General features: G+C 35.6%; 1 protein-coding gene across 2 annotated transcripts in view; it reads left to right on the top strand.

Annotated features, from left to right (window-relative positions):
* LOC110379064 (beta-arrestin-1) overlaps positions 1–26086 on the top strand; it is a 112823-nt gene that overhangs the window by 76516 nt on the left and 10221 nt on the right. For both annotated transcript variants that reach the window (XM_064034585.1, XM_064034584.1), the window contains exons 4-6: positions 8358–8478; positions 16477–16624; positions 18228–18381. In XM_064034585.1, the coding sequence (XP_063890655.1) occupies positions 8358–8478; positions 16477–16624; positions 18228–18381 (423 nt within the window). The remainder of the gene's footprint in view (positions 1–8357; positions 8479–16476; positions 16625–18227; positions 18382–26086) is intronic.

Below are 26086 nucleotides of genomic sequence, written 5' to 3'. Positions count from 1 at the left end.
TGATTTATTTTAAGCTTTGACGACAATCTCAAAAAAATAGATTTGGAAGATGTACATATAAAATGCGCTTTTTAAACCATTTTTTTAATAACTTAACTAAACTCGTCGGGTTTCAAAATAAGTTTTAGTATGCAATGACTCTCAGGTCAGATAGGCAGTCGCTCCTTGTAAAACACTGGTACTCAACTGCATTTGGTAAGAGTCTAAAAGCCGACCCCAACATAGTTGGGAAAAGTCTGGGCAGATGATGATGATGCATAGACCCTTACGGTATCTCACTATAAAAAGATAATAGAAAAGGGGAATTCCATTACCGCCGCATCTTCATATTTCCTTTAGTTTACGGTTACATCTGGTTTATTGCACGGACTTAATGGTACGTAGTTTTAATGGACCTGTCCGCCCTTGTGTACGATTTTAAGTACCTAAGTAGATTTAACTTTTACCGCAAACAGTTCTAGTATAATGGGAACACTGTATCTAGTCTAGGATAAAGTAACTAAGTATTTTAATCTATTGGTACTAATATTGTGACTTTTCATACGTGCCTGCAAAGGCCTATGTGAAATAAAAAGATTTTGATATTATAATAGATTGAGGTTTTATTAAAGGTTATATCAATACAGACCACTTTTTCTAGTAAAAAACTAAATAAACTGGAGTTTCACGCATCAATAAAATCTGATATTAGATACTTACAAAATATGAAGCGAGATTATATAACGTAAAAAATACATAGGAACAAAGAAAAATAGAGCTATCTAACCAACTTATCTTAATACCTTTGATCTACAAACTCATATGCTATTTCCGTGAAAAAGCCAAAAAAAATATTTTTAGGAAGATACTGCAAAATGAGTAGGTAGGTATGAGAGCTTCACTATCCCGCAGATATAAGTCGTAAATCGTTCTTTATGAATATTTCCAAGTTTCCCTTAAAGGGAAGGAAGAACTTCGTAAAAGAAAAGTACGTGCGCCTTTTCATTTTCGTTACTTCAAAGACATATTTTTTTAAATAAAGACGTAGAACTTTTAGGTTACTTATATGAATGATATTTTTAGCCAAACAGAGGAACTGACTTATCGCCTTATTGTTGGCTTTTTTCTGTTAACAATAAGGTCCTTTTTAATTCGTAATTTTAGCAAGTGGTAAAGAAAGTCATCTTCCTGGTCCTTCTAGAGTCTTCTAGGTATACTATGAAAAATCGTGACCACCCTAGATCTCATAAGTTGATATCTAAACACGTGAACACCATAAAAGAGACCTATTCCACTAGTTTCCATCAAAGTCAGAAACTAAATCAACAGCAACTAATTTAGTCCCATTGTCTAACAATGCCTCTCTGAATGGCTTGTTTGAACAGCACTATTGTTAGATGTCAATGTTTTCTCGTGCCAACCCTTTGAATGCTGGCATAAATGTAACCCTCGCGAACGGGGAACCTCGCTTTGTTATCCACGGAGGAAGGAAAGAACGGAGATGCTATAAGGCCAAGCGCCTTGTAGGTCAAGTAACGTACGATAGGCGAGACCAAAACGATCAGTTACTGCAGTACAGTTCTTGAAACATCTATTAAAGATTAGCATTTATTTATCGGTGATTTGGTTTAAAAAAATTGGCAGGTTCCAAAGAAAGCGTATGAAGGAGCTAGTGACGTTCTTCGGCCCCAGGAGACCCGCATTTTGACGCGCTACTTTGTTAGGAGATTTTGCGTTATAGCATCTCCGCTGGTCATTTTGTTCTCCATGTTACCGACCTACCTACATGAGGCTGGCGGCAACAATTTGTTCAATACACACGTACGTACCTTGATTTTGATATGTATAGGATTGGGTAGTGAGCCGAGAGCGGAGCGCCTATCTCATGTACTAAATCTGCTTTGAAAAGGGATCACGTGGTGTTTCTCATGTTGAAAGTTCTAGAATGGTCTTTGATTTGAAATTATGCGTCTTTTGTATAGGCACGTACACATGTAGTTTCTTGTTTAACTTTCCAAGTACACCAATGACTGAGTAAAGATGAAGGAAAACATCTTAAGGAGTCCTGGACGCTGAAATCGGCAAACGGTCAAGCGAGCGCTCATTCTTTCGTGTCCGTGAACCTGGCAGATCATTGTCTAGCAGATCAACTTTTTTTTTGAGTTCTTATCGCATGCAGATGAGTTCTATAGTTCCTGATAGTTTTCAGGAATAGTTCTGCCATTTTCAGCTGAAAAACGATAGTTCACAAAATGATCTGCTAACTTCCGGTAGCAGAGCATTTTTCAGAAAATCAAAAAAAAACTGAGATATTGTCACATAAAGATGAGATCCATAGTTCCTCATACTTTTCAGGAATAGTTCTGGCGTATTTCAGCTGAAAAATATTTTTTTTCCCAATTCACGTTTGAGTGTTAACAGAGCATGAATAAAGATTAAAGTGTTATTTTCAAAGTTCAATCCAGATAAAAGGGCGAAAACTCATTTGTTTTCGATAGATGCTTCATGAAACTGTAATCTAGACTTCAATTCAAATCTAGAACTATCATTAAAGTATCAGCAGAGCATGGCTGAAAGTAAGAAACTGTGAAATTTCACATTTTAGTATGAAAAAATATTCAAAAAAATATTTTCGCGGTTCCAATTACTCTAGAAGGCGGGAACTATCGCGTTTCTGATAGAAGAATACCAGTACCATAATATAACAGCAGATTCAAAACCAGAACTCTCACTAAAGTATCAGCAGAGCATGGTTGAAAGTAAGAAACTGTGAAATTTCACATTTTAATATGAAAAAATATTCAAAAAAATATTTTCGCGGTTCCAATTACTCGAGGAGGAGGGAACTATCGCGTTTCTGATAGAAGAATACCAGCACCATAATATAACAGCAGATTCAAAACCAGAACTCTCACTAAAGTATCAGCAGAGCATGGTTGAAAGTAAGAAACTGTGAAATTTCACATTTTAATATGAAAAAATATCCAAAAAAATATTTTCGCGGATCCAATTACCCTAGGAGGCGGGAACTATCGCGTTTCTAATAGAAAAATACCAGCACCATAATATAACAGCAGATTCAAAACCAGAACTCTCACTAAAGTATCAGCAGAGCATGGTTGAAAGTAAGAAAGTGTGAAATTTCACATTTTAATATGAAAAGATATTCAAAAAAATATTTTCGCGGTTCCAATTACTCTAGGAGGCGGGAACTATCGCGTTTCTGATAGAAGAATACCAGCACCATTATATAGAAGTAGATTCAAAACCAGAACTATCACAAAAGTATCAGCAGAGCATGGTTGAATGTAAGAAACTATGAAATTTTACACTTTAATATTCAAAAAAATATTTTCGCGGTTCCAATAACTCTAGGAGGCGGGAACTATCGCGTTTCTGATAGAGGAATACTAGCACCATAATATAAAAGCAGCAGAGTATCAGCAGAGCATGGTTGAAAGTAAGAAAGTGTGAAATAACACATTTTAATATGAAAAAATATTCGCGGTTTTACTCTAGGAGGCGGGAACTATCGCGTTTCTGATAGAAGAATACCAGCACCATTATATAGAAGCAGATTCAAACCCAGAACTATCACTAAAGTATCAGCAGAGCATGGTTGAATGTAAGAAACTATGAAATTTTACACTTTAATATTCAAAAAAATATTTTCGCGGTTCCAATTACTCAAGGAGGCGGGAACTATCGCGTTTCTGATAGAAGAATACCAGCACCATAATATAACAGCAGATTCAAACCCAGAACTCTCACTAAAGTATCAGCAGAGCATGGTTGAAAGTAAGAAACTGTGAAATTTCACATTTTAATATGAAAAAATATTCAAAAAAATATTTTCGCGGTTCCAAATTCAAACCCAGAACCGCGAAAATATTTTGAAATTTCACAGTTTCTTACTTTCAACCATGCTCTGCTGATACTTTAGTGATAGTTCTGGTTTTGAATCTACTTCTATATAATGGTGCATGTATTCTTCTATCAGAAACGCGATAGTTCCCGCCTCCTAGAGTAATTGGAACCGCGAAAATATTTTTTTGAATATCTTTTCATATTAAAATGTGAAATTTCACACTTTCTTACTTTCAACCATGCTCTGCTGATACTTTAGTGATAGTTCTGGTTTTGAATCTACTTCTATATAATGGTGCATGTATTCTTCTATCAGAAACGCGATAGTTCCCGCCTCCTCGAGTAATTGGAACCGCGAAAATATTTTTTTGAATATTTTTTCACATTAAAACGTGCAATTTCACAGTTTCTTACATTCAACCATGCTCTGCTGATACTTTAGTGAGAGTTCTGGTTTTGAATCTGCTTCTATATAATGGTGAATGTATTCTTCTATCAGAAACGCGATAGTTCCCGCCTCCTCGAGTAATTGGAACCGCGAAAATATTTTTTTGAATATTTTTTCATATTAAAATGTGAAATTTCACAGTTTCTTACTTTCAACCATGCTCTGCTGATACTTTAGTGAGAGTTCTGGTTTTGAATCTGCTGTTATATTATGGTGCTGGTATTCTTCTATCAGAAACGCGATAGTTCCCGCCTCCTAGAGTAATTGGAACCGCGAAAATATTTTTTTGAATATTTTTCATATTAAAATGTGAAATTTCACAGTTTTACTTTCAACCATGCTCTGCTGATACTTTAGTGAGAGTTCTGGTTTTGAATCTGCTGTTATATTATGGTGCTGGTATTCTTCTATCAGAAACGCGATAGTTCCCGCCTCCTAGAGTAATTGGAACCGCGAAAATATTTTTGAATATTTTTCATATTAAATGTGAATTTCACAGTTTTACTTTCAACCATGCTCTGCTGATACTTTAGTGAGAGTTCTGGTTTTGAATCTGCTGTTATATTATGGTGCTGGTATTCTTCTATCAGAAACGCGATAGTTCCCGCCTCCTAGAGTAATTGGAACCGCGAAAATATTTTTTTGAATATTTTTTCATATTAAAATGTGAAATTTCACAGTTTCTTACTTTCAACCATGCTCTGCTGATACTTTAGTGAGAGTTCTGGTTTTGAATCTGCTGTTATATTATGGTGCTGGTATTCTTCTATCAGAAACGCGATAGTTCCCGCCTCTTAGGGTAATTGGAACCGCGAAAATATTTTTTTGAATATTTTTTCATATTAAAACGTGAAATTTCACAGTTTCTTACTTTCAACCATGCTCTGCTGATACTTTAGTGAGAGTTCTGGGTTTGTATCTGCTGTTATATTATGGTACTGGTATTCTTCTATCAGAAACGCGATAGTTCCCGCCTTCTAGAGTAATTGGAACCGCGAAAATATTTTTTTGAATATTTTTTCATACTAAAATGTGAAATTTCACAGTTTCTTACTTTCAGCCATGCTCTGCTGATACTTTAATGATAGTTCTAGATTTGAATTGAAGTCTAGATTACAGTTTCATGAAGCATCTATCGAAAACAAATGAGTTTTCGCCCTTTTATCTGGATTGAACTATGAAAATAACACTTTAATCTTTATTCATGCTCTGTTAACACTCAAACGTGAATTGGGAAAAAAAAATATTTTTCAGCTGAAATACGCCAGAACTATTCCTGAAAAGTATGAGGAACTATGGAACTCATCTTTATGTGACAATATCTCAGTTTTTTTTTGATTTTCTGAAAAATGCTCTGCTACCGGAAGTTAGCAGATCATTTTGTGAACTATCGTTTTTCAGCTGAAAATGGCAGAACTATTCCTGAAAACTATCAGGAACTATAGAACTCATCTGCATGCGATAAGAACTCAAAAAAAAAGTTGATCTGCTAGACAATGATCTGCCAAGTTCACTGACATCATTCTTTCTCAGTATGAAAAAAGGCCTGAGCCCTGCCTTGGGATAGTAAAAGGCTGATGCTGACGTAACACTTACTTTACTTATGTCATGTTTTGGTGGATCAAAGTAAATTTTTAAGTAAGTGCAGTAATACAGACTGACTGACAGCAACTGTTAACAGCACGAAAATCTGGTGGGCCATTAAGGTAATATGATATGGTACTTAAAAGTATGAACACCAAGTAACTGCTCATTAGTTCTTTTCTAAGTGAAATGTGGAAAACTGACTGCCTATTTTGTATAGATTATGTTGACCATTTAAGCGCCCGAAGTGAGACATTATGATGGGACAGTAAAAACAATAATATTGTGTTACATGAAAGATAATACATATTTTCTTGGCATTTCCTTGAGATGCCAGTCAGCAAATATAACATTACAAAACAGACAAAAACATATGACGTAAACAAGATACATACAATGTTTTTGTTTGCTTGTTACTTAATAATATATTTATCTGTGACGTTGCTTGATTAATTTAAGAGCTTTAGATGATCTCAAGTATTCCTTTCCTTGCTAATAGAATATAAAACAATGCTAACTTACACTTTAGTATCATAATTTATTAATATAGGTACCAAAACAGTTCAAAGTCCTCCCACGTAAATCATCCAGAAAGTATTATTAAACTTCTGAAACACCAAATTTAATAAAAAACCTCATAATTGGACCTTTGACCCCAGAACCCAGGAAGACTACTCCCATTTCAGCGGGTCCGTTAATTAAAGCAAGCTCACCTCCATTTATAATAATTTGGCGGGCAGAATCGTTTTGCGGTCACTAATGGGTCGTATTGTAATATGTACTCAGTGTTCTCAAAGTATATTGAAGATCAAAAGTATATTTTATCAAAATGTAAGAGCGCTTTCGGACTTACAGACTTTTTGGCGTGTACGAGAATTTTGAGAGGTAGACAAAGGTATTATTTTATAACATTATTTAAAACAATGGATAAAGTGATACATACATACTTAAATAAAGCTATGGACCATTGTTGCCTTCGAGTAAATATGCCTAAACAATTAGGTCTTCGGTGACCAGCCCCGGATCTTCAATTTTTTTTAGGCGGGGCAAAAGCTGAAAAATGCCGCCCCGCCTATTTATGTTTATTTCCACCAACGAAAGTCACTTTTTTGGTAGGCCCTCCGATTTTTTGTATCTTGAGCCAATATCAAACTGAATTGAGTTAATATCAAACTTGTTAATCTCTTAATTTGAGAGGTTTATATTTTCAGAGACAGAAAACAAACAATCACACACAGGACAAAAGCCAAAAGCAAGGGCATATAGTTTCTGAATACGCGAGCGTAGCGAGCGCGAAATTTTTATCGGATTTAAACCAAATATTACGTCAAATTTAGCCCAAACGTACTTAACTATTTGTTTGTTGACAAATGCAAAAATGAGGGCATATAGTTTCTGAATACGCGAGCGAAGCGAGCGTGAAATTTTTATCAGACTTAAACCAAATATTATGCAAAATTTAGCCCAAACGTACTTAACTTTTTGTTTTTTGACAAACACAAAAATAATATAGTTTCTGAACACGCGAGCGAAGCGAGCGCGAAATTTTAATTATTTTTAACACTTAAAACCAAAAACTACGTAAAATGTATGCAAGTGCCCCAGCTTGCCCCAGTGTGACTATGCCCATGAAGGTAATGTCTGTGTAATATTGCGCGAGCGAAGCGAGCGCGAAATTTTTTGAATCTACGACTCAAAAGTACCTGATTAAGCAGGTACATAGTCAAGCAACAAGTAGCCGCGAGCGTAGCGAGCGCGAACTCTTTTAAGTTATTTGTTTGAAGACTCACAAATTAAACAGGAAATTATGTCCAATTAAAGAAAGCGTGATTAGAGCGAGTGCCATTTGTGTTCCATGATTCGGTGCGTCAATAAAGATAATAAACCATCAGAAAAACAGTACACAAATGTCATTTAGCCTCGAGCGTAGCGAGCGAGAATTTTTTCACTTAGTTGGAGGATGTTAAAAGTGAAAAATAATCAAAATGATCAATTAAATAAAGCGAAAGTGACTTTTTTAGAGACTTTGCTTGTCAGTATCATGATACAATGGAACTTCCTTATGAAACGGGTGTAATTTCACCGAAATTTCCTGGTGGTGGGGCGTCCCGCGGCGCCCCTGAGACCGAGGCGCCCGGGTTATTCGCACACTCTGCACCGTAGGTTAAGACGGCCCTGTAGGTAACCATTATGGTAATCTGTGATTTAAAATCAGGCAGCCGCATGATTTTGCCGCCCCCTGCATTTGCCGCCCGGGGCATGGGCCCCGGCTTGCCCCCCCCTAGATCCGGCGCTGTCGGTGACACCTAGCTAGACTAGCTTAAAAGTCTATCTAATTCATTTATGCTAACATGGTTTAAAAGAGCCCACAATTTTCAACAAATTCTCTTTTACTTAAATATAAGTAGAGCCATGGTACTTCAAATAATAAAATGGGAATAGGTTTATTGTTTGTTGAATTTCACATTATTGTTCACAGATACGGTCGCGAAGACGAAGAAGTAATGGGCCTGAAGTTCTGCAACGAAGCCATCATGAGCCTGGCACAAATATGGCCTCTGCACTGCAACCACGACAGAGAACCGAACAGTCCACTTCAGGTAAACGCTCAGCTATTGATTTCCTCACAAATAGAATGACACACCACTTCTATTGTAGCGACCGAGCAATTTTCTGCTGACTCGCTGTTCCTATTATAATATTCATAAAATGGTCCTTCATTGTCCCGTAATCTTTACAATTTTTCTTCTCAATGCTAAATGGCTGTTTACGCCAACAAATAAAAAGGGTATCTGATGCTTTGTTAGAAGAGCTTGTGTTCGATAAAAAAGCTAAAACAACGTAAGCTGACAGGATAGTGAGCTTTTTATATCCCCTATTTTCCTTCAGCCGGTATTTCTACTAGACCATTTTACAAAGGATTTACGGTTGAACACTGTGAAAATAGCACAAAGGCAAATTTTATTAAAATTCAAGTAAAACTTCGTAAAAAGTTGATGCTGCAAAATGGACGTAAACAGATTTTATATTTAATCAAGCAAAACATTTTATAGTTTCATAAAAGAGAAACGTTATTGAATCCCAGACAGATTGTCGCTGTCTCACGATCTTATACATTTTAGAAAATAAATTGAAGAGCAGAGTATTCTTTGCTTTCTTTAACATTCAATACATTGAATCTGGAGTGAACTTGATCAGACTACATTTAGTTTAGATACCAATATTGTAGTCTCTTATACCCCAACAAATAACCTCACAGCTCGTTTATTGCAGATATTTTTTCTGAAAAATAAACTCATATTTGGCCACAATGCCTGAGCGTCGTAAATCATCGCATAATAGAGATGCAGCTGTTACAAAGGTCATCTAAGCGTACCTACACAGACATAAGACTTTTTAGTCGGGCAACAGTTTGATCGAGCGCTTGAGAAGTATGCAAATGTACGGTGGTTCGCACCAAATAACGATCAGGTATTTGGCTGGTATCAGACCGACTAAAAACTTTGAATGAATTCACGCATTTAAATAAAAACCATGATAAATATTTATTTCCTCTTTACACAAAACTGTCCCTAAAAAAATAACTAATAAAGGGAAAAATTGGTCCTCATCGCTGTCATCCAAATGTCAAGTTGGATTGCAATGCTTGAACGATGACCTATGTAAAAAATATTTTTCTTACCATTCAACTATCAGGCGACTGTTTAGTCTGCAGGTTGCCCACTCTAAACGATTTTCAATGCTCGCAGAAAAGCCTGGAACGTAACAGGTGTTGCTTGCTTCCAGATTCACGCTAGGCGCTTAACATAAACCCGCGTTTATGGTAAAACTTTTCTCATGGTCGTTGTTAATATTTATGATAATGTACCTGTTGAAAGGTTGTATTTGAAATGGCTGGTTGTAAAGACTCGATTTCCTGTCTATCTTGTTTTGCTTTTGCTACAAGCTCACTCAGATTTTATTATTATTTTATTTTTAATCGCCAGTTAGTTTTCTCCTTATTTACAGTTTTTTAACTCCTTATAAGTATGCTTTTGTGATCATCAAAGAATAATAGTCAGCTTCAGTATATTATGGATTTTGACTTAGCAGTTCTAGTGATCATTCAAATTCAACCGAACTATCAAAGTTACTACTAAAAGGCCAACAACAGCTTAAACACGAATTCGGAGAACATCTGCAGAAACATAATTCTATAGACCACCATAATACTAAACTAGTTAAAGACTGAACTTCGTCAATTGGTCCCGATATCTTAGTTCAAAGCCAAATTAAACTTACGTAGTGTCCATGCTACGTGTCGAAACTTGTGCATGAACCTCAATCTAATATGTACAAGATATCGCCGTTTTCAATAATCTATTTGATGTTTTGCTTAGTAGAGATAGGAATTTGACATAACTTCAAAATCAAAATTCATTTATTCAAACTTGGCTGCAAAACAGCACTTTTCGAACGTCAGAAATTTACAAAAGACAGCCTCCAAAACGCCCACCCTTCACAACTTCCTATGCGTTTTTTTCTGTAGGTTAGAAGAACCTTTCAACATTTTAAACTTCTATGGGGTGTCAAAATACTATCACTAGCAAGCAAATCAATGGATGGATAGAATATTGGAAACAGCCCTTAGTTATGACTAGACTGAGTTAAACGAATTATTTACACCTATACGTGCCTGACGAAGCTGGGGTTTCGAATGTATATTTATTACAATAGAATATGCGTGATGACAGGCTTAAAGTAGTGATTCTAATTATTTGTATTTTAGATTCTCAAAAAATATTAGACATGTACTTACCTATTTTTTATTTTTACAGAATATTAAATATGAATTAAGATATAACGCAACTAATATTGAGAGTGGGGGCTTGTGATGTCATGCTTATGGTACCCAAAAGTGATCTATACATATAATAAATCTGTAGAAAAGTAATTTTTGTACATCGAAGAAATTGACAAAACAAATAGCCAGCATGTTAAAGGATAACTAACAGAACCCATTTCCATCATTTTTGTCTGTTTGTCTGTTTGTCTGTTTATCTGTTTGTTTGTTCGGGATTCACGTAAAATCTACGGATTCAATGCAGACAATGATTATATACAATAATTCTACGTAACTTGGGGTATTACTTAGTTTTTGTTTCATCGAAATCGATTCACTCTATCAAAAAATATGATTAATTTTGTGAATTCAAGACGTAAAATATTACGACACGCAATCTGTTTGTCAAAACTGTACATTTGAATGTTGTACTTATATTAGTTGATCGGCTTATTATTAACCTTTACACAGAAAATCACACCTTCATAAGTAACTTCGGAAGAAAAAAAAATATTGAAAATTTTGTATAGCCAAGGTTAAAGTAGCTCCATCTGTGGTAATCTGTGTTAAATAAAATACATAAAATTTGACAAAGGAGCGAGATGGTAAATGACAATAAATTACCATACATTCTTTATAGGATTATTATTTCAACAGATAGAGTTGTGTATTTTCCGTAATTCACCATATTTTAACACGTAGTGTAATTTTTCGATAGACATTTCAATAGTGTTTGTCAGTTTGCCGTGCCACATCAAAATCCAATTATAATTATTACCTTGATGAAAGGAAAATTAATAGTTCTCAGCCAAATTTAAAACGGTGCCATCTAAATTATTTTTATTAAACGGTTTTATTTAGCTCACCCTGTTTGTTTTATTTATTCTTGGGTCAAATTTAGTAATTTAAATTTCACCCTCTTCCTGTCAACCGATTAATCTGAAATTTTGTATACACCTTTAATTCCGATGACAATACAATATAGTAATATCAATAACATTGTAAATCCAATATGGCCGCCGGCACAAAATGGCGGATAACGTAGATTTTATCAATCCCATCAATATGGGTATCAAATGAAAGGGCTCAACAAGCAGAATACAATATACTATAAAAAATTGAAATCCAAGATGGCGGCCGCTACAAAATGGCGGATAACGTAGGTTTTATCAATCCCATCAATATGGGTATCAAATGAAAGTTCTCAACCAGTAGAATACAATGTACTATATAAAATTAAAATCCAAGATGGCGGCCTCTACAAAATGGCGGATAACTTAGGTTTTATAAATCCCATCAACATGGGTATCAAATGAAAGGTCTCAACAAGTAGAATACAATAATACTATGCAAAATTGAAATCTAAGATGGCGGATAACGTAGGTTTTATCAATCCCATCAATATGGGTATCAAATGAAAGGGCTCAACAAGCAGAATACAATATACTATAGAAAATTGAAATCCAAGATGGCGGCCGCTACAAAATGGCGGATAACGTAGGTTCATTAGATACCCATGTTGATGGGCCTCAACAAGTAGAATACAATTTACTATGCAAAATTGAAATCTAAGATGGCCGCCGCTACCAAATGGCTGATAACAATTTTTTATCAATCCCACCAATATGGGTATCAAATGAAAGGGCTTCACAAGTAGAAAACTGTCAGTAACTCCAGCGGGGCCCAACAGGGCCAAGGCCTGCCTGGGCTGCGAGATTGTTCGAAAGAGTTACCGCGGCCCTGGTACATAAAAGGCCTACGACGGAACAAAACGGTTCTTATTCAAGAGTCTGGCACTCCCTCACCGCTGCTGACCCACAGCAGGAGAGGTCATGTGATGATTTTTGGGGTCGTTAAAAAAAAAAGTACATATCTGGAAGGGCTATGTATTGAGGAATTAGATTGTAATAAATTGTCAGGTAAGAGACCGTGTAATAATGATGCACTAAATGAATTAGATAGAATGAGGAATATTCGGTAGGCATTTTCATTAAATACTAAAACTAGAAAATAAAAATCGGTAAAAACTTTTAAGTTAAACGGTTTTATCTTATGTGCACTGAAAACTAGAAAATAAAAAAATAGTTACTTACCTGTCAACCTACGTAGGTGGTCCCGGTCATATTAGACTAAAATAAAAACGTGGGGCCCCTGCGAAATCCTACCTATGGCAAAGCATATCTTTATACTTTGGTAGATCATGAGCTACGGCTGATTATTGATTGTCAAAATCTCCAGATACGATTATAGTAAGTCGATGCAATTCACACCTATTACACCTCTAGAAGAGAGTACTACAGCAATAGTTAATGGGCCCCACGTTTTTATTTTAGTCCAATATGACCGGGACCACCTACGTAGGTTGACAGGTAAGTAACTATTTTTTTATTTTCTAGTTTTTTGAACATTATGTCAAAAATGATGACTTTAGTATAACAATTAATTATTATTTAAAGTTACAGATGGAGTTCATATCAGGATTTTTTCATAAACATAGTTTAGCTTATCTTCCACTAATGTGGTGGCCTTAAAACAAATTACTTTGAGTGAGTAGTATTAAGTAGACCTTAATTATTTTTTCTGATGCAAAATATGTAAACTTAATCCTAGAAGAAATGAGGATCTGCCTCTCGCAAACGCTGCTAAGCGTGAGGTAGGTAGGTAATGTAGGATTCTGTAGCTTTAAGAACAAGCCCAGATACAAAGTGCAGATAAGAAATGGGAGCTTTCTCGATTTAATACCATACACACGTAAAATGCTTTATGCGTCTGAAAACGTACAAATTGCGCGTCGCATACCAGAGACATGCTTACTTTCAACTTCTGATCGCAAATACACTGGTCACGATTACGAACAGTCTCAGTAAGACCCGAGCCAAGTCTAAAAAAAACACCTTTTATATAAAACTACGTTTGATGTCATTCAATCACAAAGACAGAATTGTTTTCTGTTGCAAATCCTATCCACCTGTATCCTATCCTAATCCCGCATGCATTGCAGGTGTGCATTGCACAAAAACCAATGGTATCCTATTCGAGAAGTCAAAAGAGTCGACCTGCCAACGTCAGCTTCTGCGCTAAGCAAGTGTTCTTAATAGTACCATCAGAATTACATTCATCGTTGAATGAGGTGAATAAATTTTCAGAAACCACAATAACAGTAGGAGCCAAAGCATATGATCGCTTCATAGAGCTCTGATTGGCCCCAGGTGACCAAGTCAGGTCTGATTTATTCGTTCATCAGATCTTTGAAAGCGTTTCGGTGGATACTTACTGTCGTCCTGTGTGACACAAAATATGGTATATAAACGTCCTCCGCAAGAGCAAAATTTTCCCGGTGTGCGGTAGTGACGCACAGTATACAACACTTATGTTTCTTGCGATTTGCTGGCTCCACCAAGAAATGACAAATTGCAAGCGTACATTTTGAAAATCTTGGCAAAACTGCAGGTTTCAAGTACGAACACATGAGTTCGACTCTCACAGATACGTACATTTTGCCTATTCGTGAACTAATGCAAACATTTCGGTGGAGTCCCGGCTTAGGCCTCCCCCACATTAGGCGTGCGCGATCCTCGGGCGTGTGAGTAGCGCGGGTGCCGCGCGTGCGTCGCGAGCGCGTTGCGTGAGCGTCGCGTTTTGCTGCCCTGCGGCATTTGCAGCGCGCTCGCGGCGCGCACGCGCCGCTCTCCTTGACGTTTAACTGCTAAGGCGTTTAGCGGGCGGCGGGGATAGCGGGCGAAGGGGTAAGAACGCAACTCGAGCGCCGCGTGCTCGCCGCGAGCGCGTCGCTTGCACTCTTCACACATGCCGCAGGGCAGCAAAACGCGACGTTCATGCAGCGTGCTCGCGCCCGCGCTACTCACACGCCCGAGGATCGCGCACGCCTAATGTGGGGTCAGCCTTACCATAGTGAGTAAGTGCACAGAAAATCCCCGTCATGCAAGTGTTTCTCCCCAGTAGTGAAACTATCCTACCCTATGCGCCTGCTGATGATGATGACTCATTTTATCATCCATCCAGCTATTCCCCAACTATGTTGGTGTTGGCTTCCAGTCACCGAATCTGTTTGAGTACCAATATTTTGCTTGGAGCGACTACCTATCTACATATCTTCAATCCAGTCAACTACACAAGCCGATATCCATGGTAAGACTGACAGACTTTCTGGCTTCTGATTAGTCGCAGCAGCTGCAGAAAATGTACAAATGACAGCTTTGTCAGACTCAAAGCATATAGACATAGATTATAACTGCTTCCTGTGAAAATTACTTACGCACCATACGTAATAATTTTCCAAATTGGCTGACTGGATCCAGAGATATTCACAACGTCACAAACTTTACTTCTTTTGTTTAGATAAATGGTCACATCCACAACAAAACCTTGATCAATGAATCTATGCGACTGCTAAGTGCTAATCCTAATTATACTGTCACGTGGAAGAATGCACCTACGGGATAAGTAGTATTTTGACTATTCTATATTGCCCACGCAGACGAAGTTGCGGGCAACAGCTAGTGTAACATAAAATTCAATTGTTTCGTATCTTCGTTGTTATTCATTTGAGAGAGAAAATAAACAAAATATGTACGTGTTCATTATTGTAGGATTATCTAAAATACGAACCAATAACTTTTTTTCATTCCTCATACCTATTGATGTGAAGAGAGAATATTAATATCATTTCGAAAATAAAAATACACAAATCGAATAAACGTAAAACATTTTTACTTTTCCGCTGAAGTAAATCAAATAATTCCACCATTCTTTCTTTACGGATATTGTTTTACGTCCCCTTAACGAAGATTTTTCCTTTATATTTTTTGTTTTATTTATACCTCCACTCGTAATAAGAGACGGAGCAATTATTTGATCATTTCATGAATTTCCTTTTTTCGTATAACATTCCTGTTAATATAAATATAGAAATCTGTAAGGTATCCCGTGATCTTTCGTTATATTTTTTACGACAAACAATAAATAAAATACGTGCCAAAAGCTAAGTTTCAGCACAGCCTTTGAAATATTATAAAACTTATTCATATATCAATTATTTTTGCTCTCATTGAACATCTTTGGCAGTCATTACGGGTGGTCAGATGTCAGTAAGTCTAACAACCAGTCTTACCTAAGAGTATTAGGGTGAGGAGGTCAGATAGGTAGCCGCTCCTTGTAAGACACTGGTACTCAGCTGCATCAGGTAAAACTGGAAGACGACCCCAACATAGTTAGGAAAAGGCTAGGCAAAATGAATCCACTATTGTTTATTTTCCTCATACCGAAATGAGGTTATATTAATGGCCGAATATAATAATTATTACAAATGAAAGGATAATACTATTATACCATATTCTAGAGCACTGGTGTAAAAATAAGATTATTCTTTGTGCTAGCGTGTTAATATGATATACCTATCTTAATTGAGATCGCTGTTTGATGAAATTAACTTGACCGCTCTCTCTTTGTTTGATCTACAAATTGGCTACACCGTTTGAATCAACGGTTTCATGTTTTTTTAACCAAGTTAATAACGTTTTCATTCTATTAAATGGTGGACTTTTATTTCATTAACTTTAGTAGATATTGTAACTTTATAAAGTTAATTTTGTAGGGCACTGACTTTAACGTATTCGAGATGCCAATGCACTTATCATATCAAAATTGTTCTCTCTTAAAGGTAGACAATGACTATTATAATAGATAAAAGTACAATTTCCGAAATGCTATGTTTAATAACTGTCAATAATTCAATATTCCTTTTTTCCATATACAGGATGCGTTAATAAAACGCCTAGGCGCTAACGCATACCCGTTTCACCTAGAACTGACGCCGCTAGCGCCACCTAGCGTGCAGTTGGTACCAGCTAAGCAGTACCATGGAGCACCAATCGGAACCTCGTATGATGTCCGCGCTTATATTGGTAAGTTTTTTTTTTATTTACCTGTCTATAAAATAATAATTTTAATTTTATTTGTCTCTAGTTGGGACAAGGCTTGGGAGATGATGATGTATTATTTTTTCTCTTGTTCGATATAATAACTTATCTAAGCAACATTTAAGTGTTCAGTAAATACTTAATTACACGTGTATAATCGCAATGTAAATGCTTGTAGTACAGAAAGACTTTAACACAGGAGTTAAAGTACTTTAATAGGCTTTTCACCACTCCACGCCTGTGTAGGATGTAATATTATCATAAAGCTATCTCGGTGTCATAAAATATTACATACAAAATGGGGAAACATTAAATTGTAACAACCAGTATGAAATACTTAAGTAACTTCGACACACTTAACCTACATCTTATAATTAATTTATTCCTCGCATTATCTTGGATATAAAATAACTTGTTAATAATTATTACTCACCAATGTCAAAAAGATTAAGAATTGAAGAATCAAGATCAAGCAAAGTGGCGAACTTTGGCCTTTGTCCAACAGTGGACATCTTTCGGCTGACACGACGATGTCAAAAATATAATTCTAACAAATCTAACTTCTCTAATCTTGACTGACAAGAGCAGACAATTTAGAACTAGTTTCTGACAACAGCTGTTGAAGTAAATCTTGAACAATTAACTTATTGTTCTATATTAAATTAATACTATTATTAGGTCTTTGAAATGTTGTAAATACTTTGTAGACTTAGCCAAATCGTTTGATAAGATTTAGCTCGTGCCTTGGGGCATTCCTGAATATAGGATTCGTGAGAAAGTAAAGTTAGTGTAATTTATCTCTAATTAGGTTTCTATTGTCTATTGTATTGAAATGAATTTATTATTTAGTGATAAGGATATTTTAACAACTCTAATATACCTAAGTTGCAAAGTTAACTACACGACTTCTTTTTCTGAAGGATGAAACAATAATGTTGTGTTTTGTCCGACGTTGATATTTTTAAGCTAATGAATGTTCAATTATGAATTTATTTGGATTTAAGTAGATGTGATCGTAAATTTTATGTGTAGTTCAAATCACGATTGGAATCAATCTATGGAATTATAAACTCCGTAAGATGCAGACACTACAAAATATTTTTCGAATTACATAATACAATTTTAAACAGATCTGCAGATGCAACCAAAACTAATTTAATAATACCTTCGACATCAGGAAAATTGGGATAAGGTATCAATTCAATAATGGATCGGGGAACAGTGAAAAAGCTAACGAGACGCCAGATGGTGCGTGAAAAACCGTTCCAATTTTTGCGATCCCCGGAAATCCCGTTTACACCCAAATTCCGGGTATTTTATATTTCGCATGAACAGTTTATAATTTAAATTGCTTTTGCAGTTAAGGGTTAGCAGAAACGTGTTATCTGAGTACGTACAGATTACATCTGTCTATCTAAACAATGAATTATGTTAATGTTGAATTCTAAAACAAGCTGTCATTGATCGATACCTAATATTAGACTAAATTGGTGCCAATTTTTATTAAGGTGAAAAAATGTTGACTTCAAAACAAATCAAACAATCTGTGGTCCAGTAACTGAGTTTTAAAATGACCATTCATCAACAGCGGAGCGTCCAGACGAGAAGGTGTCGCGTCGCAACACGGTGCGCATGGGCATCCGAGTGCTACAGGGACCAGGGCGCTCGGTGCCTCCACCCGTGCTGCCACCACCATCCCCCCATCACACGCTCAGTGCGCTCGCGCATTATAATATTGTCAGGTAAGGGCGGTATATTAAGTCCGGTTAAGCAGTACACGGCCTCCTGGGCTGAACTGCGAAATGTCATTTTAAAATTTAAAAAAAATGTGCGCTATGTGTGAAGACAACATTTGTAATAGTGAAGTATAGATATATAAAAACTCGTAATTACACAGATACATATTTATATAACACATAAAATCTAAATCTACATACCTATGTATTTACAAAAGGCAAAATAAAAACTATGTATAAAAAAAATCCATCCGCATCGCTGTCAGCGAGAATCGTGCCCAAAAGGCTGACTGCATTGCCACGGGATGGCAATGTATATTATTTGACCGAAGTATAGGCCAGCCTTTTGGTCACGAGTGGACTCCACTAATCGCTTGCTTATTTCCCGATAGTCTGTGGGCACTTCGGCCCCATGGTCGGTTAATATAAATAAAGAAATCCGAAAGTATAACAATAATTTATGTATTAATTTCTCGGCAACAACACAACCTGTATTACAGGTCATCAGATAGGTCTAAAAAAATCCAGCGTAATCTTGTTTCAGCATTTTAAAAATAACTTGTTTTTGGAATAACGAACTAAATGTATTGCAAAGTTCATTTTGCCAACATTTTTCAGGTTAGACACTATACGTGCTTACACACTTTATACCTCCAGTTAAAACCTTTGACCTTCTAAAAGGTTTAAAGTCATACTAATTCAGAATAGTTTTTATTTGCCTTTTGATTTAATTTACACTTTGTTTAATGTTTACTATTTTGATTGGTCTCACGCGATTTAATCGTTATACCCCGCACGGCCAATGATGATCCCTATGACAGTTTGGTAGCGCTTAACATTGTAGTGACGTCCTGTCACAACAAATCCTTTACAGGCCCATAAAAAATTCGAAAAAATCATAATTGTGTACATTTTTTAATAATAAAAATGAATATTAAGAAATTATTACGTAATGTTCGAAAATAATAGAAAATAACTCAATGCAAATGTACATGGTACGTGCTGCAAAAGTTACGTCGCCAAGCTGTTATCGAAAAAAAGGGACACATCGATAAACAAAATATCGATAATTTGTAGGAAAAAATTTACAAATGCTTTGAGTAAAAAATAAACATACTATACTTGCATTTTTATTTTATCAATCTGAATCTGACATGACTGAATTAAAAAAAAAAAGGTAGGTCTGTGGCCTCCTTTAAATATTTTTCCATAAAGCTGGAATAAATTCAAAAAGAATTCTAAAAATTCTTCTCTTTAAATTGTGCAATTTTAATAGAAATTAATGTACAGTATAATAAAATATAATAAAGCCGTTGAATGACCTGGCTGAATGACATGACCTTTGCTTACCAGAATTTTATCGAAGTTTCGCATCACTATTACTACTGTCAGTTGAAACGTCATACGGATCATGATTCGCCGCGCGGGGTATAGTATTGGTTTTTAATCACCACTGCATTTATTTTATGATACACGTGCCAAAAAAACCTAACAAAAACCAGAAAAAAATAATTACCATTAAAAAAGTAATTATGTTACATTCAAATTATTTAAAGCCGGAGTTCTAATAAAAACTAATTCAAAAATAACGCCCGCCTCATTTAAAATGTAGGTACACCAAATTACGTCCTCCCTTTTCAAATTTAAATTCTGTTACCAAGCCGGTCAATTTCGTAATCCACTTGACTCAATTTGACCCTTTTAAAGGTTTCCCCGTACGGTATCCGACGGGTACTGTTTACCTGAGCATAGATAATTCACATCAACCTACTTCAGTGAGTACCGTGGTTGCTGGGTTGATGCTTCAACAACTTGCTACATCGTTCGCTCGCTTCTCTCGAAATGTTTTCGCTTTGTGCAATTTTGTTCCTCGCATTTTTCGTAGCTGTGAACGGTTGGGAGATCATAGGATTTTGTACTTGATTCAGATAAATGCGAACGGTATTTTCTGTCAATTGTACGAACGTCGCCAGATTGCAGACTTTTATTCGTCCGGTGTTTGATTGGACACTTTATCAGTATAAATATGTACGGTAGAGTAGTGTGCACATTAGAGCGAAATCTGCCGACTTAAAACTTTGATAGGCTGACAACCACCAAACTATACACTCAGCAGTCTAAGAAGGATCTAAACCTCTTGTCGAAAATACTAAGAGTCATTAGTAACGCACAAAAACTAACCTGCCTGTCAGACTGAACAAAGATTAAGATTAAGACGAACTACATCAGCTAATTAGTACTGTAGACAAGATAATCTTCTCTCCCTGGGGAGAGAAGATTGACATTGCTATGGATTACGTCACACGTGTTTTGGATAAACTTTGAGAGGAAATAGATTACTTTTATCCTAAATTACTTAGGCTCGAGCCCACATATAACATAAAGGTATTTTTGTTAAGACAGAAGGTTACGGAACAGAAGGTTAAGGTTCAATTTTTATGTTGTCGTTTAACTAGGGCCTAATTTTCACTGTCCTTATAAACCGCACACATTTGAACGTCAAAACCATGTAAATGAACGTATGTTTTATGAAATGACGCGACCGTGGACAGTGGGCTTAAAAGTGAAATTCGAACAAAGGGTCTGTCTCGCACATCCGATGGCTGACAGTCCGATTACATATTGTGCCTTTTGATGAAAACCCAACGGTCGTTGGCCGCATCGAACAGACGCGTTAGTCGGGATTCTACCCGAATAGTTGATAATACAATTTCACTTCTGAGCAACTGTATTTACGCAAATGCTGATGTCCTTTTTGAAGGAACAGCCACCATGGCTGACAATCAGTCGCCATTATTACAATTTTATAACAGAAAACCTGCTGACCCAATAATTTAATCGTTCAAATAATTCTGGACATGAACTGTCAACATTATCAACCAAAACACAGTACAAATACAATTATTCTTTGACACGCGTGTCGGAAACCGTTTATTTTCCCTACATGACACTGTCACCATTTTACCTTTTACATTATAATTAACGGACACGCAATATTCTCGTTTATTTCGTCATTTCGGTCGATGTTATTGTCATTGTTTAATTCTTTGCCATTAACGTGATCGGCACTTTGGTTACAACTGCGGTTGTATTGTCGCGGTAATTGCTAGCTTTTATCTGGATAATAAATGTAGTCGATTAACGAAAGCTTTCCTTTCATAACTGATTCATTTTAGTTCAAAGTTTTGGAAAATTATTTTCGTGTCCTCATTGTCAAGAGTAGTATGTACCTATCTATCTAACTCAGTATGCCTGCAAAATGAAGAGAAGTATTTTTACACAAGTGAAGATCAGGGATAGAAATTCTATAGAATAAAATATCGTTACCCAGGTTTCTATCTACATCAAAAACCAATTCAATATATTTATAGGTACCCCTTCAACGTAGTGAACCACGAGTGCATATTATTATTTTTTATTTTAGAAGAATTCTTATATCTACATTCACTCTTTGTTATGCTATCTTTGACGGTGCTCAAATGTTCACATACTGTACGATATATTCCAAACAAAATCCACGTTTATATTATCCTACTTTGTTAGAATTACAAAGAGTAGGTACTAGATACTACGGGAAGCCGGTCCTTTGATAGTCAGTACATTGTTTGTGCATTTGACAATGCGGTTTAGTGCAAACCGCAGGTGCATCGCAACAGATGCCTGAGTTTAGGTAGCTAGCTGTGGGTATTAGGTATAGTTAGGTAATATAGGGAATTGTTTATTCGTGCTATCTTGTATAGAAAGATGATAAATATATAAAGATTTATTATGACTTTCATCATATTCTTTGGTCGAAATAATTGGCAGACTGTACTGAGTAGCGACTAGCTGCTTTTCTGCAGATCTTATTGGAATTACTTTACCGCATCCAGATAAAAAGTGGCCTTAGTTACTCACTCCTTTTTACATCAGCTATCAACAGTCACGTCAAAATCGGTCGGTACGCAGATAGTCAAAATTCATCAGTAAAAAGCAGTTATTTGTATATTACTAACAGACCCTTTAATTTCATTTCAGTATTTTTGTAGATATTATTGGTTCTTTCTGTTTCCAAAAACATTACAACAGTAGAGAGAATCGATTAGAATTCCCTCTGTTTTGACAGATGCGATGCGAAGATTGAACTAACATGCATCTTAACTAAAGCAAACAAGGCTGTGTATTCATCATATACGAATCAAATATTCAAACAACAACAACATACAATACACAAGAACATGATCTAAGCTTTAATCTCCGAGGCAAAGGTTAATCTCTCAAAACAAGGCTTTGTTTACGTCAAAATTTCAAGACAAAATGAATTATGTTGCACCAACAACGTCGTGATATATTCTCCCCATTTTGTGGGGATCGTTATTTCCTGGCCGCACTTAATAGGGTTTTTGAACGTAAACAACCTTACTTGCACATTGAAATTAGGTTCTATCTATTCTAAATGCGCCTTCTGTTTATTAGGTAATTACATACTTAAGGATGACTGTGAAATGGATTCTCAGAAGGCATGCAATGTGTGCTTACATGGTAAATATGTAGCATATTATGATTATGGTATAGGTATGAAATGAAACTATAAATATCATGGTTCATATCATGTCAAAATGAAGCTTTATTTTAAAGATATATTTCCGATAGATCCATGTTTATAAAAAATAAATATTTCATCTGTAAAAAACGTAAAATCGTACCTTACTAACTAAAATATATATTTCACAAGCCGTGCCAAAATTCAGCTGTCAATTTTATCCGAGACAGAAGCCAGCAGCCATGTAAAACATTATTATTCAATAAAATATTGAAACCGAAGCCAGCGATCATATTATTTTAAATATTCAAAGATAATATAGACCTAAACCAACAAAGTTATCAGATTCAAGTCAATTCATGAATCATTGACTTATCTACATATACTAATATAATAATGTAAATTGAAAAAAAAGTTAATTGCTGATTTACATGAAATCCATAGATCGCTATAAAGTCATAACGTAAAATAGCTACTTCTACCGTACTTACATAAATGTTACCTACAAATTCATAGCAGCCATTTGGAGTACCTACCTATTCGACCAGCCATCGCTTTTAATCCACAATAATCCGATTACAGCGAGTAGTGTGCAATATGCAATCGGCTTGAGCCGATTTAAAAAACTGTGAAAAAATATATAAGGTTTATTTGTATCAAAATTGTTTTCACCCGCTTCCCGTGGAAAAAGTCTGCGCACTCGGGTAAACAGAGTAGATAAGTAGCTCATTAGCTATGATCGTGTTAAAATGGATGGCTAACTCTGAAATGATTTTTCAAACAAATAAGCAAGGTTTTGGTGGCAGAGGATCATTTTATTGTTTTTTTGTACCCTAAAGATAGCTCTAAGGAAGCCTAAAGGAAGGCTCCGAAACTCATAAACCCGTTTGTAAAAAAAAACACACACTTGGAAAGCTACACTCTTCCCCAGTAACATAGGCTATATTTTAACCCAGTAGTAGCAGTAGTTCCCACGAAATATGCGGGTGAAACCACGGGACAACGTCTAGTGTTACTTTACTAGCTTTTTGTGAATATCTTTGATCCTCATGTGTATGAAATTCACGAGTAAAATGTCGTAAAACAGCATTAAAGAGTTTTACACGTCAGCGAAGGTTAGGTACATAGGTGATTCAGAGTGATGGATGTCATAAAATTTTGATCCTGCATATGAATTTAATATAAGGTTCACGTAAAAGAATACGTTTTTGTGACTATCACTAGGTTTGTCCGTGGTTTCACCTGAGTCCCTTTTAAAAACTAACCTTTATGTTATTCTGATAAATAATCTAACAAAATCTTTTCAGTACTTTTTAGTGATAAAGGAAAAAATATCCATAATATACATACAAACTTTGGGAAAAGTGCAAGTTTATTTCGTCACCTTGTTTTTTACCGAGAGCCGTTTTTCCTCACTATTAATTTACCTAGAACTAGTAATATCGATAAGATTATTATCAGATTTTTCTACGAGTTAATCAAATGTGGGTGAAAATCAATAGTTTTGCTCAGTTGGTAACTTGTTACAATAGTGATGCATCAAAGTGATGTTGCCGATTAAACTATAGTAAACTATTGGGCATCGTACTGATAACATTGCCCATTATTATATTGACTTCTGAAAGTAATAGTAACCTTGTAAGTCAGTCATTTGTAAATGACTGACTTACAAGCTATGCACACTACTCGCTGTAATCGGATTATTGTGGATTAAAAGCGATGGCTGGTCGAATAGGTAGGTACTCCAAATGGCTGCTATGAATTTGTAGGTAACATTTATGTACGGTAGAAGTAGCTATTTTACGTTATGACTTTATAGCGATCTATGGATTTCATGTAAATCAGCAATTAACTTTTTTATTGTTGCCGTCTTCTTCTATAATCTATACTATACAAATATTATAAATTGGTTTTATGGAGTAAATTCTTTTGTTAATGGAAAGTCAGAATATAAAAATTCGTGGATGACATAGGCTACCCACCCATTGCATTCAGGCTCCACGAGAAACATCTAAACGAGTAATATCATATTATTGCGATTGAATCACGTTGCGAAGCGTAACGTTTTAAGAAAATCTCTGATTGGTTATGTACATAATATGAAAAAAGTTTTCAATTTGCGAACAAATTACATTAAAAGGATATTTTAACTCAATAGGTATATAAAGTAGTTACATAAAGCTCTTGAAATCGCAAGACTGACTTTTAAACAAAGCGTATTGTACAATTTTAAGCGGATTCCGCATCGAGAAGCGTGAAAAGACTCTCGAACAACACTTACGAAGCACCAAGATCCTTTAAACACAGCTTTTAAATATTCCCCGCCTTACCTATATGCCAAAGTATTTCTACTTCGATGTCTTAAATATAAAAGTATGTATGTATATCAAATATAAAAGTTGAATTGAGTCTTGGTAACAGACAAGCTTTTATGATGATTAAATGTAATATGATGATGGTGAATAGTAACTAACAAAAAGTAATCCTAACTTTTGAAATATCAGGTTTACTTATTTGAACAAAAACTACATCATGCATATATAAAGACATATGAACTCTATAGTTTTCTACGACTTTCGAAATTGCAAATGCATATTAACATTTATGACAACTTATTTCTACCTAGTAATAAAAATACTTTCTCCAACAGAAACTTTACAAAGCTTCCAATCAGACCCACACAATCCAGTTGCCTTACACCGTACACGTATTTCATTGTCGTCCAAAAGGTCCGTTCAACAAGCACATTTCTAATAAATTCCTCCGTCCCAAACAAAGTTTATTCATAGGTACGGAACCCTTTCAGCTTTGCCGAGGTTCATTGCCTTGGAGATTGCGTTCTCAGTAGGTACGATAGACATTTTCATTCTGTTCGGGATCTATGGAAGAAAAATGCACAGCTTTATATTTTAATCTGTGGGTTTTTGTGTTTTTATTGGTGGTGATTGGTGATGGTTGTGTTTGATAATATATTGAAATGAATTTTTTCATAGTCTTTGTCTTGTGTATCTTGCTACGGTGTAGCAGCAACGATCAAGAGATTCTAACGACCATAAAAATAAAATAGAATAAAGATAAAATAACGGCCGTCTTAATTTGCATGCCACTATATACTGAATAAAGAGCTATAATATTTTGCTCATTGCTGTTATGTTATAACATACTAGCTTCTGCCAGCGGTTTCACCCG

Source organism: Helicoverpa armigera, chromosome 5 (assembly GCF_030705265.1).
Source record: "Helicoverpa armigera isolate CAAS_96S chromosome 5, ASM3070526v1, whole genome shotgun sequence".
NCBI classification, from domain to species: domain Eukaryota; kingdom Metazoa; phylum Arthropoda; class Insecta; order Lepidoptera; family Noctuidae; genus Helicoverpa; species Helicoverpa armigera.
The sequence above is the reverse complement of the archived record's forward strand: the minus strand, read 5'-3'. Positions and strand labels throughout refer to the sequence as shown.